This window comes from Ahaetulla prasina, chromosome 1 (genome assembly GCF_028640845.1).
Source record: "Ahaetulla prasina isolate Xishuangbanna chromosome 1, ASM2864084v1, whole genome shotgun sequence".
Classification (NCBI taxonomy): Eukaryota; Metazoa; Chordata; class Lepidosauria; order Squamata; family Colubridae; genus Ahaetulla; species Ahaetulla prasina.
The window spans coordinates 45,624,462-45,645,012 of record NC_080539.1 but is presented as its reverse complement, the minus strand read 5'-3'; the positions used below and the strand labels follow the sequence as shown (position 1 = coordinate 45,645,012).

General features: G+C 39.5%; 1 protein-coding gene across 1 annotated transcript; it reads left to right on the top strand.

Annotated features, from left to right (window-relative positions):
• Window positions 1-2,649: 2,649 nt before the first annotated feature.
• On the top strand, window positions 2,650-15,942 carry VSX1 (visual system homeobox 1). Its single transcript, XM_058164877.1, has 5 exons — window positions 2,650-3,076; window positions 9,243-9,321; window positions 11,653-11,776; window positions 12,978-13,158; window positions 15,677-15,942. The coding sequence occupies exons 1-5, from the start codon at window positions 2,650-2,652 to the stop codon at window positions 15,940-15,942; spliced, it is 1,077 nt and encodes a 358-aa protein (XP_058020860.1).
• The last annotated feature ends 4,609 nt before the right edge of the window (window positions 15,943-20,551 follow it).

Here is a 20,551-nt window from a genome sequence, read left to right as displayed (position 1 = left end):
AGGTCTTGCAGTTCCTTAACTAAACCACATGGAGGGAACATTCAGTTCACACTCACCACTATAGGTGGGCATTGCAGAGAAGAGATGACAGAATGAATGACTCCTGACTGTCCATTTAAACTGCTGTCTATTGAAAGATCACTAATTTTCTAGCAAAGTGGGAAAGGACATAAATGTTGGGCTACATACAGCATGGCAAAGGGCTAGAGTAGATGCTGTCTTTTTCATGGGACTGTCCAAGGTCCTGAAAAATCTGCATAGCCATTCCTATATCTAAGGCTCTTTCCCCTCCTTGACTGCCAGTCTGCCGCATGGGTTATCACTGCTAAGCCTTGCCCTGATTGTTTGCTTGTATGAAACAACCTGTTTGGGATGACTTTCTGAATTGCCTACTTTTTGCCATGCTGACTTGGATAGATACAATTTGCAGATGAATCTTAGCTCTCTGCAGTTAGAGTTGGCAGTGAATGGTCGCGCACTGGGGATCTAGAATCACTATTTCGGCATCCTTGTTCAGTTCCTTTGCTTCTAGACTGGATACCATATGAATTCTTGTGCCAGAAACAAGGGGCTGTGACATATCTATTCCTCTTGCCCAATAAATGAGCAAATAGCAGTGGGTATAGTGCTACAACAATCCGAGTCTGGGAAGTGAATTCAATAGCGTATATTGACTCTAAATAGTGTACAAAGAATAACAACAACCATTTCAATATGACTTTGGTAACACCCTATCTTGCATATTCAGCTATTCTGTATCTACTTCATTTCATTGGAGGACTAATTATATGTTTTTTATTAGGACTCTAAAAAAAAACGGTTTGACTGACATACAGAGTACTTTGGGTTAGAATGCCTTCCTTCTTGTTAGTATAATTTGAAAAGGTATCATTAAGAAATAGGATGGCAGGAGTGCACATGTGAAATCCCAACCCTTTGAAATGTCTGTGACAGCCTTTAAAAAGGATCAGGGTCTGATCACGGGGTCTCATCTGCTGACATTTTGACACCGCCCATGTATGCTGCTGCCTACTGTTGCTAAACTTTACAAATTTCTGGGTTCACTCAATACAGTGGACCAAACTGACCCAACAAGAATGTTGTAGAAACATATCCATAACACACCTGGTTTGGTTTTGAGTTCATATGTTGTACAAATCAAACCAGAGATTTGTCCCAATCCCCAGTCTGGGGTCATTGAATTCACTTTGAAAAAGCCAACGTAGAAAGTAAATTCCATTATTTATTAATTTATTAATTATTTATTTATTTAAACTTTTATACCGCCCTTCTCCCGAAGGACTCAGGGCGGTGTACAGCCATACATAAAACAATAAAAATATACAAAGTTAAAATATCAATTTAAAATACATATTCGATAATGGCCGAATTAAAACCGTCAATTGACCCAACCTAAAAACACCCCATATAAAATTACAAAATTTAAAATTTAAAATTTAAAATTTAACAAATTTAAAATCAGGCCAGTCCCGCTTGGATAAATAAGTAAGTTTTAATTCCCGGCGAAAGGTCCGAAGGTCAGATATTTGGCGCAAACCGGGGGGGGGGGGAAGTTCGTTCCAGAGGGTAGGTGCTCCAACAGAGAAGGCCCTTCCCCTGGGGACCACCAGCCGACATTGCTTGGCGAACGGCACCCGGAGAAGACTCTCTCTGTGAGAGCGTACGGGTCGGTGGGAGGCATAAGGTAACAGCAGGCGGTCCCGTAAGTACCCGGGGCCCTAAGCCATGGAGCGCTTTGAAGGTGGTAACCAAAACCTTGAAGCGCACCCGAAAGACCACAGGTAGCCAGTGCAGACTGCGCAGGAGAGGTGTTACCCGGGAGCACCGTGGTGCTCCCTCAATCACCAGCGCAGCCACATTCTGGACTAACTGGAGTCTCCGAGTGCACTTCAGGGGTAGCCCCATGTAGAGAGCATTGCAATAATCCAGGCGAGAAGTGACGAGAGCATGAGTGACTGTGCATAAGGCATTAAAAACAGAAGCAAGAAAGCTGTGGGAGAACATGATAATTCCTTCTGGAGGCAAAGTGTGATATCAGGAAGCCCAAAACTTTTTCTACTTTTCCGGTGCAGAAATGTGCTTTTGTTGGTGCAGGAAAGATCCAGAAAGGAATCTTATTTAACCGAGTGAATCTATCCAGGGCTGTTGAGAGGCCAGCGTCGCGGCGTAACCATTGCCATTGAACGCATTGCCTGCGTTCTCCGCTTTGTGGACGGCTGCGAGCTCTGCCCGCCTTCCCCCGATGCTGAAGGGAGGGAGAAGAAACGGAGCTGCCTCCCTCCCAGCCACGCCGCCCCAATGAAAGCCCAGAGGGCCCTTGCTCAGAGCGGCTCCGACGCGGAGTAAAATCTGTCCTAGCAGCAAGAGGGGCGGGGAGGGGAGGGGTGGGGAGAAAAGGGTGATCGGATTGCGGGCAAATAGGTGGCAATTAATTATCCGGGATTGGAAACCAGTTGCTGCCCCGCGCGCCCGTCGTCCACCCCCCCTCCTTCGCCGTCGCTCCCCACATTTCCCCTCTGATTGGATCCAGGCGCCGATGAGCGCGGGATATAAAGCTCCGGCCCGAGAGCCTCTTCCCCCTTCCCAACTGGCGGCGGCGGCATCAGCATCAGCATCAGCATCAGCATCATGACGGGCCGCGAGGAGCTCCCGGAGGGCAAAGCCAAAGGAAACGCGCTGGCGCCCAGCAGCGCCTGTGGCCACGAGAAGGCGCGCTTGGGGAGCCCGGCCGGGGCCGGCGGCGGTTTGCGCTCCAAGGGCTTCGCCATCACGGACCTCCTGGGCTTGGAGGCGGAGCTGCAGCCCCCGGCCGGCTCGAGCTGCGAAGGCGGCGGGCCAGCTGCGGGTCGAGGAGGAGGAGGAGGAGGAGGCGGCGGCGGAGGCGCTCCCTTGCCGCTGGGCTTGGGCTTCCTCTGCGGCTTTGCCACCCAGCAGCCCGCCGGGGCGCCTCGTCTCCTGCCGGCGCACCTCCCCTTCCTCCAGCCTCGCTCGGAGCACCAGCACCAGCACCCCCGGTACGGGCCGGAAGCCGAGAAGTCCAAGTTGACCGTCTCCGGTAAGCGATTCCGCCCCCTGACTTGGGTCTCTCAAGCTGGCGGAGAAAGCGACTTGCCGAGCAACTTTGCAGCCCTGATTCCCCAACCAGGCGCCCCTTCCTCCGTCCCTATGTCGCCTGGGGCCAACACCTTCGGAGGGACCTGTTGGGGGACAGAGGTTTCACAGTAGCTGGAGAGAAGCGGTTTCTCCGCCCCATACCGCGGGTTGAGAGGAAAAACCCTGCGGGATCCAATCAAGCCCTGAGGATCTGCTGTTCTTTATTTCCAAGCCTCTAGTAGTAAGCCTAGTGGTTGACCTGACAGCCTGGGACCATTTTCCCTTGTATCTGATGAAGGTCTCTGTGCTGCCGGAAGGCACGTGCCTCAATCGATTTTAAAGTGCTACCAGGCAAGGTGTGCATTTGGATACCACATTACTGAAGTCCAAAATTACATTTAGAAACCCTATTTTATATCAAGGCCAAAGAAATCCATGGCACAATTCATAAATTCCACAATAAATGGATCCATCTGGCATGGAAAAGGGATACTTTTTAAATGCCTAAATAATGTGTGCCTTTAAAAGCAGTATGAATTATGAAATGCAACCTGCTTGGTACCTGCTGCATATCTGAGATAGTGGCAGAGGTTTCCTGTTGATTCCTGTGGATCATAAAGCCTGTTAATAATACTTCCTGTGCTCATAAGAGTGTGGCTAGCTTCTCTGAATTCTGCCCTTCTGTCTTAGACCTTTCCCCACTGATAAAATTGTATCTACCTATTCTTGAATCAGAAAAAAAAATCTGCCATTACCAGTCCAAACTCCTTCCTCTATTGCCTTTGTTTTCTGTCACTGCCAAATACCTCACTCACTACTAAAGTGACAAAACCCAACAGATTTTTTGATGTTATCCTAGGACTATGTCAGAATGGGGAGAGGAAAAACCCTGCGGGATCCAATCAAGCCCTGAGGATCTGCTGTTCTTTATTTCCAAGCCTCTAGTAGTAAGCCTAGTGGTTGACCTGACAGCCTGGGACCATTTTCCCTTGTATCTGATGAAGGTCTCTGTGCTGCCGGAAGGCACGTGCCTCAATCGATTTTAAAGTGCTACCAGGCAAGGTGTGCATTTGGATACCACATTACTGAAGTCCAAAATTACATTTAGAAACCCTATTTTATATCAAGGCCAAAGAAATCCATGGCACAATTCATAAATTCCACAATAAATGGATCCATCTGGCATGGAAAAGGGATACTTTTTAAATGCCTAAATAATGTGTGCCTTTAAAAGCAGTATGAATTATGAAATGCAACCTGCTTGGTACCTGCTGCATATCTGAGATAGTGGCAGAGGTTTCCTGTTGATTCCTGTGGATCATAAAGCCTGTTAATAATACTTCCTGTGCTCATAAGAGTGTGGCTAGCTTCTCTGAATTCTGCCCTTCTGTCTTAGACCTTTCCCCACTGATAAAATTGTATCTACCTATTCTTGAATCAGAAAAAAAAATCTGCCATTACCAGTCCAAACTCCTTCCTCTATTGCCTTTGTTTTCTGTCACTGCCAAATACCTCACTCACTACTAAAGTGACAAAACCCAACAGATTTTTTGATGTTATCCTAGGACTATGTCAGAATGGGGGAGAGGGGAAAAAGAATAACTGTAGGTAGTTCTTCAATTATGTCCATTCATTAAATGACTGTTCAAAGTTATATAATGGGGCTGAAAGATGGACTTACAATCAATCCTCAAAGTGCTAGCCATCACAGCACCCCCAAAATCATGTGATCAAAATTCAGGCCAGCCCAAATTTATGACTATTGACTCCTGAATGCCTGTCTGCTGCATCCACTTCTTTACCTGCAGTACCCACTTTTGCTCCCTAGTGCCCACTCATAGCACACCTGCTCATGGTACCTGCATATGCTTCTTGCATCCACCCACAAGCACCTGCCTCCCTGTTGCTAGCGCTAACCTGTAACTTTTACCCACCAACCTGCTTGCCTGGGATTCCTGCTTCTTCCTGCTTAACAACCCAGTTCTGGGGATACAAAGACACCTGGGACTGCTGGAATTGCTGCTACTCAGTGGTGCAGTCATATGACATCATGCTTTACGACTGCATTAAATTCCAGTCCTAACTGCCATTGTAACCTGACATCTACCAGTATTTTAAAGTAATGCTGGAGTAAAATTTGCCCTTTCTCTTGCTGATTTCTGTCCTGCTTCTGTTGCATATTATCCCGTGATAATATGCAACAAATTTGTGACTGAGTGTCAGGCAAGATGGTATGATGTGTCAGGCAAAGTGATCAATTTTCATTTTACAACAAATAACTAAATGGGAAAAATCAGATTACTGCAGCAAGATTGGAGGGGGACTGACTTCAAAACTCTGCATCAAGTTCTCTAGGCTGGTTTGTTTGCCTTTCTTTCCATACCCCCTTTGGGCATTTCCCAGCTGAAAATAATGCAAAATGAAGAAACATATGGGAAGACAACAGGGCAAAAATTACCCAAGGAAGAGGAAGACAGACCTTGTCCTGTTTTCCAACTAGCTAGGTCTGATCTAGCGGATAAAAAAAATTGACAAGCTGCTGAATAAGCAGCTCCATCACTTCATGGAAAGAGGAGAAAAGAAAAGATTGAAACTGACAAATATAGGAAAACTGGCAAACAAATAACAAAAACTCAGTGCAACACTCATTATTTTGAGGACACTGAAATGTAGAAAAGTGGGTTTGCTGCATCTTAAGATAAAGATGTATTTCAGAATACTGTTAAAACAGAGTGTTTAACCCCCTCCCCATTCTTCTCCAAATAAAAGAGTTCTCTAGTCTGAGGCAAAATTGAGCTATATAAAAATATGGAATGAAGACAGTAATTGGTATAAAAAGATTTCAGTAAATAAACATATCAGTAAACAAACATAATAGACGAGGAAAAAAAGGCCCAGGAAAAAAATAGCTACTAAACAGAGGAAAGATCATCACCATACTTTTCAGTATTTCCAAAGTACACATTTTGTTACACCTAGAATAAGTCGGTTCATCTCAAAACACTACGCACAAACTGGAGCTGTGCTGGTATAGTGTTTGGGGGGGAAATAGTGCTTGCAGATGGGTACGTCTAGTGACAGTTTAAATCTGTTTCATTCATAGCTGGAGATAAGGTTAATGTGTTGTCTGGGTATGATTCTATCACGGTAAACTGTAAGCGGGGAAAAGACCTAAGAGAAGCATTTTAAATCTATAATTCTTGTCCCGTGTTTTAGGCCAAGAAATATGGCCTTCACCATAGCCGGATGAGAGCTTGGTAGTTTGAACAAGGATTTCAAGGTGGTGCTTCTTGTATCTAATAAATGTAGCTCTAAGTATCTTCCCGCCCCTCCATTGGTGTTATCTAAAAACATAGAGATATTCTTCTTCTGAAGTATGAAAGACTTAAAGGCAATAAAGGTGATAAACAGTCTGAGGCAAGGGGAATGGAACTTCCTTTGCTTTTCAGTAACAATAGTCAACCCCTACCATTTTGAAATTAATAAAGCAATCCTGTTTAGTCAGTTTGTAAGCAATGTCCATTGAGTTCAATTGGATCTGTGCACTCAGTCAGGACAACATGCACATAGTTTACAGCCAGGTTTATAAAATATTTGTGAAATAAACTTGAACTTCAGTGCATATGAGTGTGTGTTTGAGAAATTAATGGCTTGTTCCACCAACTGTGCACTACCATTCTTAATCCACTTCATATGATCTCACATGTCTGTAGGTGGCCAACTCTATATGTAATCTAGAGTTCATTTCCATTACCAGTGCCTTTTGACAAGGAAGTCAATTCCTGACAATAAAAATACCCAAGGAGATGTTTAGGATTTGGATAGTGAAAAACTACATGTCCAAAGACTCTCTCTCTCTCTTTCTACTTCACAAATTTCAGGGCTTAGTAGAGAAAATTAGATCAAGTCTAAAATCAGTTTGAATAAGGAACTGGCTGGCTGATATAAACAGCTACTCTGTAGAACATAAGGTAGACCAAAGATCTAAAGACCCAGTATTCCATAAATATCCATGGAAAGTCCACAAGCAGGGCATGAGCCCAGTGGCTTCTTCCTGCTATTGTTTCCCAGCAGCTGGTGTTCAGAAACAGTTTATTATTATTTGTTTGATTTGTGCTCCACATTTCTGTACCGCCAACTCAAAGTGGTTAATTTAAAAATACTTTCTCTGATATTGAGAGTAAGATACCGCCATTATATTCATTAGCCATTGATAGCCTTATCTCTTCCTCAATCTATTTAGCTTTGATCTCCCACACTATATGTTATGTAGCAAACTTCATAACTTTCTGAACAGCAAGATATTTACATGTAAGAGAACACACACACACATATATATACATTTTTTCCATATGGGTGGTGTGAATATATTTACACAAGTTCTTCAAAGGGCAATTCTAAGGAGACTATTTTTATGAAAGACTTTGGGATATGGAGATATGTAAAAATATTCAATTCAAAAGAATCAATGAGATGAGTAAGATAGGAGCATTCCTGCAGGGGACAATACATTGACTTATATTTTCTCCCCTGTACTGTCTTGTAGATATTAAATATTTACACAAGAATTTGGAAATTATATATATTTTTGCCTCATGCACTCTCTTTTCCCATGTTCCTTGTCATACATCTACAATAGGCATATTTATTTATTAAAGCGGGACTGGCATAATTAGTGTTGAATTTTAATTGGGTATTCTTAATTATTTTAAATTTTTAAATCTAAATTTTAATAATCAGCCTTTAAAATTTGCTCTTTTTAAATGTTGTTTTAAATTGTATATATTTTGTTTTTATTCTGGCTGTACACCGCCCTGAGTCCTTCGGGAGAAGGGCGGTATAAAAATTTAATAAATAAATAAATAAATAAAATAAATATATTTTCTCCCCTGTACTGTCTTGTAGATATTAAATATTTACACAAGAATTTGGAAATTATATATATTTTTGCCTCATGCACTCTCTTTTCCCATGTTCCTTGTCATACATCTACAATAGGCATGTTGGTTCTTCTGGAGGAATGGAGGAGTGGTATGCCAGATATTTAGGAAAAAAATTCAAATAAATTCAAATTCCACTGTTATGGAACTCACCACTGAAAAAATTAGGATATCACAGAAAAATTAAAGGGTGTACATGTGAAGAAAAAGAAAGTACTAAGATACTATGGAGTTTTGAAAATATTGCATTAGAGACAGATCTTCGTCTTTGGTTTGGTAAAACCAGTAGGCAGATTTTGAAGATAAACCAGTTATGGATTAGAGGAAATTCACGTGGTTTGAAATAGTTGCATTATAGGGAGTGATCATTTTCATATAATCTCTGATTTTGAATATCTTCATTCCTTCATTAATGTAGAAAAGCAAAAGATGATACCTTTGCTGTGCTTGGGGATGGTTCTTGGTGGGATCAGCATGGCTCATTCTATTTTCCTTTCCTTTTTTTTTTTTTGATCTTTTGGTAAACTGGTTGGATTGCCTCCAATTCTATTCTTACATTAGCTTTGCAGAAATTGGCTCATTTATTCTAGCTGTTCTCCTGGTGCTGAACAGCCAGAGTTTCTGCCAGTACTCCTTAATCCCTACATGCTGGCTTGGAAATTTGGGAAGTTGAAATCCATACATCTTAAAGTTATGGGGTTTGAAATACATGGCCCTACCCATTTCTTTTTCCTAAGCATGGACATAGGTAGAGTTGGCTGATCTATATTCCTAACAATAGGAAGAGTAGTTTTAATCAGTGCTGGTTATTTGCCAATACTGGTTGCTGTCCAAGATGAACTTTGTTTCTTGGTTATTGATATATCAGGAATTGATGAAGAGGTTATTAGTATGTTTGTGTGGTCATTTATTTTTCTGGTTTTACTGTTGAATGCTTTTACTATAGATGTTTTAAAAATTGTGACTTTAAAAAAAATTTTAAAATTTAATTGTAATCTTGATTCATTTTTCTAAGAAAAAGGAAAACTGAGAATTATTTTTAAAAGTAGGACTATAGAAGGAAAACAGAAATATATAAAACAATCCTATTGTACTGTATGGACCAATGCTTACAGTGAAAAAAGATTTGACACATCTCTTCTCCCCTCTCCCTTCCTCTCCTCCATTATCCATCAATATGTTCAACAGATGAAGACAGTTTATCAGGGGACAAGAACAACCTGAAGGCATCTGACTCTCAGATCAAGAGAAAGAAACGACGTCACAGGTACAAAAAGCAACTCGTGCTAGATATATGGGAGCATAGCTGCAATATCTTCTGTATTAGTATTAGGATATGTTGCATTAATATTCCAAAAATTGTTACAATGGTTTTGTAATATATGATTACATTGCCTTTTGGGGTGTATATGGAAGTGGATAATAGAATTATGAATGTGAAAGACAGAGGGAGATATGATGGGAGGCAGGAAGTGGGCTGCCCTCAGAGAATGCAAGAAAGTTGTTTTATACCAGTTTTACATTGCAGCTCATTTCACGGTCTCAAGCCTGGTACCCTATCAGCAGGCCTTCAGTAGCCCTGCTTTTTGGCTGTTACTTTTAAATGCCACGTCAGACTGTAAGAAGTCCCACAATGAGAAGGAAGGACTCACTGGAGAAGTGCCTAGTGCTGGGAAAGATTGAGGGCAAAAGAAGAATGGGACGACAGAGAATATAGTGGCTAGATGGAGTCACTGAAGCAGTCTGCGTGAACTTAAATGGACTCCAGAGGATGGTAGAGGAAAGGAAGGCCTGGAGGAAGGTTGTTCATGGGGTCGTGATGGGTCGGACACAACTTCGCGACTAACAACAAGAAGAAGAAGAGGGCCAACCTGGGTTGTAATGTAGGCTCCAATCCGTTTAGAGATATGCCCAGCTGGGTTTGGGGTTTGGCATTAACCAGAGTTTTAGGGTAGGGATGGGGCTGTGATGATTTTCATCTGGAAATCTTACAGCTTTAAAGGGAGCTGGATCACAGATCACTGGATGTGAGACCCTATTCATTAAATTGGGCTCTAAGGATCAGTTGGGATTCACCAAACTCTCTGCTGTATAGCAACTCCCCTGCCTGAGCAAATTGACTTCATTTCTCAGTTGGCAGTAGAATTCCCCAGACTTATGGTTCTGGGGAACTTCAACCTGTCTTCTCTGTGAGGAGGATCTGAGGTAATTCTGGAATTCATGGTCACCAAGATGACCATGGGCTTATCCCAGATCATCTAGAACCCAACATGGAACAGCAGTCATATACCAGATCTGATGTTCCTGTCAGAGTAGTGGCTTTGTGAGCTGAAATTGGGGGAGCTTTTTGTGTTGTCTTTGTCTTGGTCATATCACACCCTGATTTCCATGTGACTTTTTTAGTGCCACTGCAGGGAGGTGAGAGCCGTTAGATTAGTCTGTCCCCCATTACTGATGGACCTGGATGGGTTTCAGAGGGAGCTGGGAATTGTTCCTGTTGATCTGCTGCATGATCCATCTGAAGCTGTATAGAACCATGATTAAGTCCTACTTTGTGGCATTAAGAGTGGTGAAGCATTAGTACTTCGCCCTTATTGCATCTGCAGATAGCTGCCCTGTAGCCCTTTTTGAGTAATAAGAACCATTTTGGGTAAAGGAGGCTTAGAAGACCTGTTGCAGGGACATGAAGAGGAATTTATTCACAGTCAGCTGGAGAAAGTCACTTAGATTTGCTCACAGTAGGACACCAGCCTCGTTATAGGAAAGAATATTGCCCAGTTATCTGGAAACAGTTTGAACCTATTGGACTTGAGGAAGTGGACAAGGTCCTTAAAACTGTGTGCTTAGGCATCTGTTCTTTAGATCTATGCCCTTACTGGCTTGTTAAAGTGACCCAGGGGGTGTTGTATGACTAGGTTCTAGAAGTGGCTAACTCTTTTTTGAGTGAGGGCTTTCTTTACCTCTTAAAGAAGATTTGATTTGTCCCTTCTCAGGAAGCCATCACTTAACCCCACCAGAGTGAACAATTTTAGTCCATCATCTAATTTCCCCTGTTTGGGGAAGGTGATTGAGAAGATGGTTATGCAACAGTTTCAGAGGAAGTGGCTGAACCAGATTATCTGGATCCTTTTCTGTCAGCATTCAGACTTGTGTATATTACACTGAAACAGTAATGGTCATGCTTTTGGATGAACTCTGGTGTGGATGAGATGGGGGTTCTACATCAGTTCTTGCCTACTTGACCTCTTGGCAGCTTTTGATATCATCAACACCGAGGGGCACTCAGAAGAGAATGCGGAATAGTGTTGTGCTGGATCACCACTTTTCCCTGTGGTAAACTAGTTGGGGATGATTAGGGAGGAGAGGTTCCACACTTTTTAAAAAGGCTGTTTTTGCTCCCTACTATAGTAGTGATGCTGTTACCTTCTTTGGTAATGAAACATCTGCAAGAAAACAATCAAGCTCAACAAGCACTAAGGACCCCACTAGATTAAACACAACATTTACTTTATAAATTTGGTTCTACAGGAGCATATTTCTTATTTAAGATGCTGCATGGGCAACCTAATCTGGACAGTATTTATTTTTGTCCCCATAGAACTGTGTTTACTGCCCATCAGCTGGAAGAACTGGAAAAGGCTTTTAATGAAGCTCATTACCCGGATGTGTATTCCAGAGAAATGTTAGCTATGAAAACTGAATTGCCAGAGGACAGAATACAGGTAGGTTGTTTTGTTTTTCGAGCCATTGGATTTCTTTGATGCAGTAGACAAATGCAAGGCCCAAACCCTTCCAGACCTACCTAAGTTTGAAGTTTGCAAGATGGTTTTACAGAAAACATTGAAGTATTTTCAAAGTTGAAAACTAAGAAGGGAGAAGGGCAGGGGTATCCATGGGGTGTGGTCAAAATAGCAAGATGGTAGCTGTGACCGTGTGATCAATGCTCTGTTTTTATGTGTGTGTCACACGTGTGACATGTTCACACGTTCAAGGATTTGAATGAACCATCATGACTGCTATCTTAATTTTTTTGACTGTATCATGCAGACATTCCAGGACAAGGGGTGGCTCTATAGTAGTTGCTATTGCAAATCACATCTAGAATTGATTTTTTATTACTAAAAATAATACTAAAAATAATAATTCTCTCCTGCTTGGGGAGAATTCAATTGAGAACCATTTGAAATTGACATTTATAGGTTAAGGGGAGGCTAGATTAAAGTATTTAAGAAATCATGCTATCTTAACAAATCTGCCACAGGATAGAAGGCTAGGCTAAATAATCTACTGGTCATTTGACTGTTATTCAACATAAGTCCAATTAGACTGAGGAAGCTTTTTAGATCTACAGAAAAACATCGGTCAGATATTAGTGCAACCTATAACATACTTTATCCCAAGGTTTTCAAGTCAATCCGTTACCTCAGGGTTGACTTGAAAAACGACCAAATACAAATAGGCCTGTGGGTCTAACCTTTGGAAATAGAGAACGTTTGGCTGCTTTTTGGTATATTTACAGAGGGAGAGGCCCACTGAATTCCCCAAAATTGGTTGTTCATGGTTAAGGTTAAAAAAACCCACCTTAAATAAGATATCATAATGAAATCCTAGAGTATAGCTGTTCTTTTAAACTTTCTCATCTGAATCCTGATTTGAAAAGCGATGCCAAACTTTCTCTATGTACACACGGCTGCTTATTGTTTGGTACAAAATAGTGATGTGTCCCCCCCTCTCCTAAACTAAGTGTCTACCTGCAAAATTGACCAAAATGGAGAAAGTATTCAATGCATGGGGTGGGGGTGGGGGGCTTTCCATCAATTGTATTGAATTAAATTATAAATAATTTCAATAATTTCAACCCCACTCATGCACATGGACACATATATATTGTTAAATGTGTGCTTCTGGTTCTACTTTTGAAAGGTTTGGTTTCAGAACCGAAGAGCCAAGTGGCGGAAGCGTGAGAAATGTTGGGGCCGCAGTAGTGTGATGGCCGAATATGGTCTCTACGGTGCCATGGTGAGGCACTCCATCCCACTTCCAGAATCAATTATCAATTCTGCCAAAAGTGGAATGGTTGGTTCCTGTGCCCCTTGGCTATTGGGTAAGCGTGTCTGTAGAGTTGTTAATGTATAGGTGATTAAAATTACTAAGTAGACAAATGACTAAGTACTACTGTTTCCTGTTGAAAGTATCTTTTTCCTTCTTTCACTCAGGGGTTAAAATAATCACTAGCAGTAGAATGACCCTTCAAAATGTTACATTTGGTAACATAGAGGTTATTAAATCTGCCTTCTAAAACTAATGGAGGGTAACTGATCTCCCCTTAACAAGAATCCTATATTGTGTCTGTACAAGTAGTCTTTGACATGTGACCATTTGTTTAGCAACAGGGACAGCACTGAAAAAAGTGACTTATAACTGGTCTTTAAACTTACAATTGTCATAGTATCCCTGAGGTCACATGATCATGATTTGGGTGCTTGGCTGCCATCAAGCATTTACATTAGTCGCAGCGTCTCATAGTGATGTGATCACCATTATAACCTTCCAAGATGGCTTTTGACAAACAAAGTGAACGTGTTGATTTGGAAGTTTGCAAGTTGCAGTCACCTGATGTCTTGCTTAATAGAATAGAATAGAATAGAATAGAATAGAATAGAATAGAATCTTTTTATTGGCCAAGTGTGATTGGACACACAAGGAATTTGTCTTGGTGTATATGCTCTCAGTGTACATAAAAGATACGTTCATCAAGAATCATAAAGTACAACACTTAATGATAGTCATAGGGTACAAATAGCAATCAGGAAACAACATCAATATAAATTGTAAGGATAGAAGCAACAAAGTTACAGTCATAAGTGGAAGGAGATGGATGATGGGAACGATGAGAAGATTAATAGTAGTACAGATTTAGTCAATAGTTTGACAGTGTTGAGGGAATTATTTGGTTAGCAGAGTGATGGCCTTCGGGAAAAAACTGTTCTTGTGTCTAGTTGGTCTGGTGTGCAGTGCTCTATTGATGTTATAATGACTGTGATTCACTTGCCAACTATACAGCAAAAGGTTATAAAATCAAGTGCAGTCACATGATGTCTCACTTAACAACCTTAATGCTCAATAAGGAATTTTCTGGTTGCTATTGTGGTCATAAATTGAGGATTATCTATGTGTATGGTTATGTGTGCACATATCTGTCTATGTAAGTCATTTAGTGTCCATATGACTCACCAGAAAATGTCTGTGCAAAACACATGCAGACATACACACTCACAATACACACTATTTTAAACTTATTTTCTGCCTATAGCTTACCCATAACATTTTCTGTTATAAGAAGACTAAATTTGTGTGAGTAGTGGAATTCGATATTTCTTACCATTCATATAATCTGCAGTTTTCAGGTTTGAGAAATGTTAATGGATCTTCATAATTTCATAGAAAAGTAGAGTGAGTTACAGAACAATATGTATGTATACATTAGATTTTTTTTATTCCACTTGTTTTACTTTTATAAGTAAAAAGATAGCAAGCATACATAATACTCTTTCCTCCTATTTTCCCCACAACAACAACCCTGTGCGGTGGTTTGGGTGAGAAACCACAGGGCCGTGGTGGCTCAAGGCTGTAAGAAGCCTGTTATTAAAACCAGCTGCCTGCAATTACTGCAGGTTCAAGCCCCACCAGGCCCAAGGTTGACTCAGCCTTCCATCCTTTATAAGGTAGGTAAAATGAGGACCCAGATTGTTGGGGGGGCAATAAGTTGACTTTGTAAATATACAAATAGAATGAGACTATTGCCTTACACACTGTAAGCCGCCCTGAGTCTTCGGAGAAGGGCGGGATATAAATGTAAACAAACAAACAAAAAAAAGAGAGCTTCCTCTTTATTATAACTTAAGTTGACATTCAAGGGACCTCATTACGGGGCACTAGGGATTCAAATGCTGAACTGCCGATCTTTTGATTGGTGGCTCAGCAGCTAAGACACTGACCTTGTCGATCGAAAGGTTGGCAGTTCAGCAGTTCGAATCCTAGTGCCGTGTAATGGGGTGAGCTCCCGTTACTTGTCCTAGCTTCTGCCAACCTAGCAGTTTGAAAGCATGTAAAAAAAAAATGCAAGTAGAAAAATAGAGACCACCTTTGGTGGGAAGATAAGCGTTCTGTGCCCTTTTGGTGTTTAGTCATGCCGGCCACATGACCACTGAGACATCTTCAGACAGCGCTGGCTCTTCGGCTTTGAAACGGAGATGAGCACCTCCCCCTAGAGCCAGGAACGACTAACACATACTTGCGAGGGGAACCTTTACCATTACCTTTAAACTGATATTCATAGCCAGAAGACCCCCCTCTTGAAAACTGATATTTTAGCTTTCACCCTAAACTAGAAGTGTTCACCCACATGAAACAGAAGCTGTTGCATTAATTTCATGTCTCTTCTAGTGTGGTTGATGCCAATCCATTTATGGGTTGGGGAAAAAGGGAGGAAAGGGGCATTTTCTTTCCCTGTTTCTCTGTAGTACAATAAGGTAGCCCAGGGATTGAGTTACTGTCTCATTGCATTGATTTATTGGGAACAGGATGATTGTATAATATAACTGACTTTTTATTTATTTTAGGAATGCATAAAAAATCAATAAATATTATAAGAAAGCCTGAAAATGAGGAAAAAGGAAATGGCATCTGGAAATCTGAACATCCCGAGGAGGAATTCAAAATTAAGCAGACAGAATATGAACGAAACCCCACTAATAAATTAATCTCAATGGACAGTTCGGAAGATACTGCAATTGATCTCTCTAGTACGGCAAAGCAGGAAAAGAAGAGTAGTAATCTGAGTTTTGGTGGAGGCCCACAGACCAAAATGAAAGATGCTGAACACTAAGGACAAGGAGGGGCCACAAGACACACTGTTAACCAGCACTTAAGTCAGCTTCTTCAATGCTCTGGCAAAATATGAGTATTATTGCTCTATGCTTATTTATTAGTCTTTTTGAAGTGACTCATTTTACATGCAAAGGGGACTTTCTGAGATAGGATATATCCAAGATGTAATTTATTTTTACAACTTGAAAGTTGTGTATTTGTAAAGAAGATAATTTGCTGCAGCTGGATATTTTTTCTTTATATGTCTCACTAAGTCACCTTTCACCAAAAGTCTAAAAATAGCATTTGGTTCTATTTTTGTTAGAGAGGCAAATAAATACCCAATCATTCAATAAATCTTACTCGATCAAGTAAGTAGAATTATTAATGAAAACAATATGCAATAGATTTCTGCTAAATTAAACCAAGGTAGAAAATTATAAAAAGATCTGAATTTTCCCCCCAAAGATGATCATTCTCCGTACCTGCGTATGGATATTTAATAATGAAGGAAAAATTATGTGATAAAGTAAATAATAATGAGAAACACTTTTCTGAGATTATCTGGTACCCTCCTGATACGTTGGAAACACAAATCCTAGAATTCACCACCAGCCTGGAATCTCAGATATATCCGTCCTGATAGTCATTTGCAGTGGACTTAGGGGAATTTCTGACTTCAGCTGGTTTTAACAATAGCACCAGCTGTTTTTTCTTCCTTCTCCATTAAAGCACAATATACATCGGATAAGAAACAGATCTCTGTGTGAAAATATTTATTAATAATAAATATCCTTTAATTTCAAGTATCCTTTTGCACTAGACTCCAGTTGGAGAAACTCAGGTTTCTTGTAAAATGTAAAGTAGTTCCTACAAACCTTACTTCTGCCTATTTCTACTGTATTGTAAAAGCAATATTCATTAGTGCAGTTAGATGTCTCACATGTACTGTACCATATACGTGATACACAGAACAAGGGAAATGAAGAACCTTGATGAAAATCTGCCAGTAGCAACCAAGAACCTATTTTGCTTGACAGATCTGCACTGAAGCTTGTAAATTGATGATACTGTTCTGATTTAATGCTGATCAGAATCCTTCTGACCCCCTTGAAAGTTCTATGGAATAATATAGAGTTATAATTAAGTTAAATGCTCAAATTTTCCTTTGAAAATCGAAGAACACTGTGCTCACCTTTAAACAAATGACAGGACAATATTGATCCGTAACAAAACACAAAACCAAATTTATTTTCATGACATAAATACGGTATCAGTTCCTGATCCCTAACAGGATAGAGCTACGTTTTATTACATGGAATTATGTGTGTAGATTGGAACTCAGTTATTTGCCAGTTTGTGGCCTTCTTTAAATTCCAAGCCCAGCAGCTTTATTCACCAAGGGTTATGAGAATGGAAGTACAACAACATATAAACGTTTGCACGTTGCTCACCTTGTTTTAGAGGATTTTGTATTAGTGATGTTGGTGATTACATTAGAACATCCAATAGTCCAATTGCTGAAGGCTTGCAAAAACATAGGTTTCTGTTATCCTCAATTATACGATTTCATTACATATTATTTTCTGAAAATAGGAAATTAACCCTTTTTACCTATGTTTTCAGCATAAAATATGACCCTCTGTTTCTTACTACAAAACTCTATTAGTGGAAAAATATGCAATAAATCCAATTTATGTTATATGACACTATGCATAATTGAACACAAACCTGTATTTATAGAGAAAAAAGCCATAGAATGCAGAAATAAAATGTTATTTTATAAGATGTCATAGAAAAATATTTTGTACTTATTCTGCATGGAAGAGTATCAACATTTGATCTTTTCCCTTTGAACTTTTTATATGTACATCTGAAAAGCACTTTGGATATCTAGCTTTGTTTGTCATCTATTTATTTATATATTCACAATAAATGTTAGTGTTTTTGTGGCTTTGTGGAACTGTATATTAGCTGCGGACAGTGTGCTTACAACTCCTAAAGGCACTGCCAGATGGCCATGTTAAAATGCAATCCGCCAGTCCTACTTAGAGGCTTAGGGACATGGAAAGGAATTCTTTTTCACGAAACATAGATATTTGCATCCATTTTTGTTTGTTTATTTTTAAAGATACTTGAAGAGTGAAAATAGAAAAAATAGACAAAGAGGAGGAAAAAAAGAGAATACATTAAAAAATTTACAATAAAAATTCTATGAAGTATTTACAAAATATTAAAATTGAAAAGTTCCCCTATTAGATTGCATCAGATAGTCATACAAAGCTTAGAATTCTAAGAGCTAATATTAGAATACAATCAGAGATTGATAAAAACAGTTGAAATAATAAAATTTAAAAAATAAGATTTAACAATTTCCAATGAATATGAAGCAGTTCATTTTTTTATTTCAATCAGACAAAATCTAGTGCTTAAAAATGTTGAAAAATCCAAAACTTTGGATGTAGAAGAAGTTTATCTGCAGAATTATAAACTTTATAAACTTCATAAAGAGCTTCCAATTTAAAGTTAGCATCAGGCTTCAAAATATGAAATTATTTTTGACAATAAAATATATTCTATAAATTTAATGTTCCTGAGCTGGCATATAATTTCCAGTGGAAGGGAGGGTAACTTAGCAGTAGTTACATATAAAGTCAATTCAGTATATTTTGTAAGAATATAAATTTTGATGAGGCAACAGAAAAACAACTGCCAGAAAACGAATCTTTGTTTCATCCTTAAATAATTATTTTCCCAATTGCTGAGTTTTGTAACATTACTACTAGATATGAAAAAAAAAGATCCAATCTTCCATTAAATATATGTATGATAATATTATAAATTATATTAACTTTAGAGTCATGTTGAGTTTACTGAAAGAATTATTAAACCTTTGGGGCAAAGGAGGTATTAGGAACTAGTAGTAGGTAACCTCAGCATCTTGTTAAAACACATATATTTATATAATGAAGTGAAAGGACAAGGATCTTACTTCTTGGTTGGAACCCAAGCTACTCCGCTTGTCATTTTCTCTGGCAAGAAAATAAATGTCACAGAACATGGGGTTTTGAATGACCCAAGGATTTATTCAGAAGAGATAACAAAAGAGATATGTAGTAAAAGAATAAATCATACATTTATTCATAAACAATGGAAGGTCTGGGGGTGAGATGAAAATAACTACAAAAGTTTTTTCCTTTGAACATGTTGGCTAAAGGTGGAAGAAACTGTGACCAAGCAGTATCTGAGGATTCCTCACCATTCTTCTTGAGGGTGAGAAAGAAACTGAATGCAAGGAATGAAAAAACAAAACAAAACACCAGCTGATGACAGCAGGATATGACACACCTGAATGAAAAATAAAATATCCTTAGCGGTCCATGTGGAAAGAATGGGTTGAGAAACAAAAGACTAGAGATGGGATGAATTGTCAACAAAGAGGAAGCAAAAAGTTATGAGATGAAAAAAGGTTCAGGTTCACACTTCACAAAACCTATTCCAACAACATATTTAATACAATCAACCACTAAGTCCATCAAATTTCCTTATTCATGGTTCTGTCAGCATACAATCACGCTGTCTAGTCAAAATTTGCCACTTTGGGATTGTAAAGAACCTGTCCATCTTCCCCAGCAAATGTCTGGTATCTCATTAACCTTTACACTAATAAATATTCGTACAACTTACTTAATTTCAGCACTACATTTTGGCCAGGAAGACAAAAAACAGTCCTGTCTTAGATATGATGAACAATCACTATTTGGAAGTTATGCTATATCCTGCCAGTTCTTAGTAGTGAGTTCAGGGTGGCCTCCTTTTTCAACTGTTCTTTCTTTCCAGCAATTTTTCTCAAAAAACTAGCTAGGTAAAACAAGTTAATTGTGATAATATTGCATTAGGAAAGATGCTACATACAAAAGGTCTTGTTCTTGTTCTTTACCTTTCCAAAATATTGAACATGGAATAATTTATACGAAGTCAGATTCTAATTTAATGCTACAGGAAAAAAAATCTGAATACTAAAGGGAATTTGACAGTGAGATCAATTGTCCAGATAGTAGTATATATACCCATTCACTGGATGTCTTGGTTGATAGCTATCTGAAGGGGATTGCAGCCCATTGCAATCAGGGGCATAAATAATCTCTTTTGATGCTGAAATTGCATGTCTGGAACATCTGACTTATTTTTGTTCTTTAGCCAAACTGAATATGTTCTGGGAAGCATGATTTATATACATAGGTGAGGTCGTGTAGTGCACTATCTATAAATGATGATTTGCACTCTACAATAGTTTGGTACACATAACATCCCGATTCAAAATTTATCAAACTGTATTCTAGTTTAGAGCCCAGTGTGACTCAAGAATCAGACTTTTGGAAAAGTTTTTGAGATTTGTGATTAGATGATTGTGTGGTGAGTACTTTGGTTTGGTTATGAAATCAGACAGAATTACTTTAGAATCCAATGTTTCTTTATGATATCACTACATTCCTTGATTGGAAACCTTTAGACTGTCACTCATGCCCTAGTCACTTCATGATTAGATTATTGCAGAGGTGGAATGGACCTTGAAGGTCTTCTGGTCCAACCTCCTGTCAAGCAGAAAACCCTATACCATTTTAGAC

Bases quoted from the DNA above. Each gene is read 5' to 3' on its own strand.
- VSX1 (XM_058164877.1), top strand. From the start codon at position 2,650: ATGACGGGCCGCGAGGAGCTCCCGGAGGGCAAAGCCAAAGGAAACGCG. The intron at 9,322-11,652 runs GTACAAAAAGCA...TTGTCCCCATAG, and splicing joins AGAAAGAAACGACGTCACAG to AACTGTGTTTACTGCCCATC. The intron at 11,777-12,977 runs GTAGGTTGTTTT...TACTTTTGAAAG, and splicing joins TGCCAGAGGACAGAATACAG to GTTTGGTTTCAGAACCGAAG.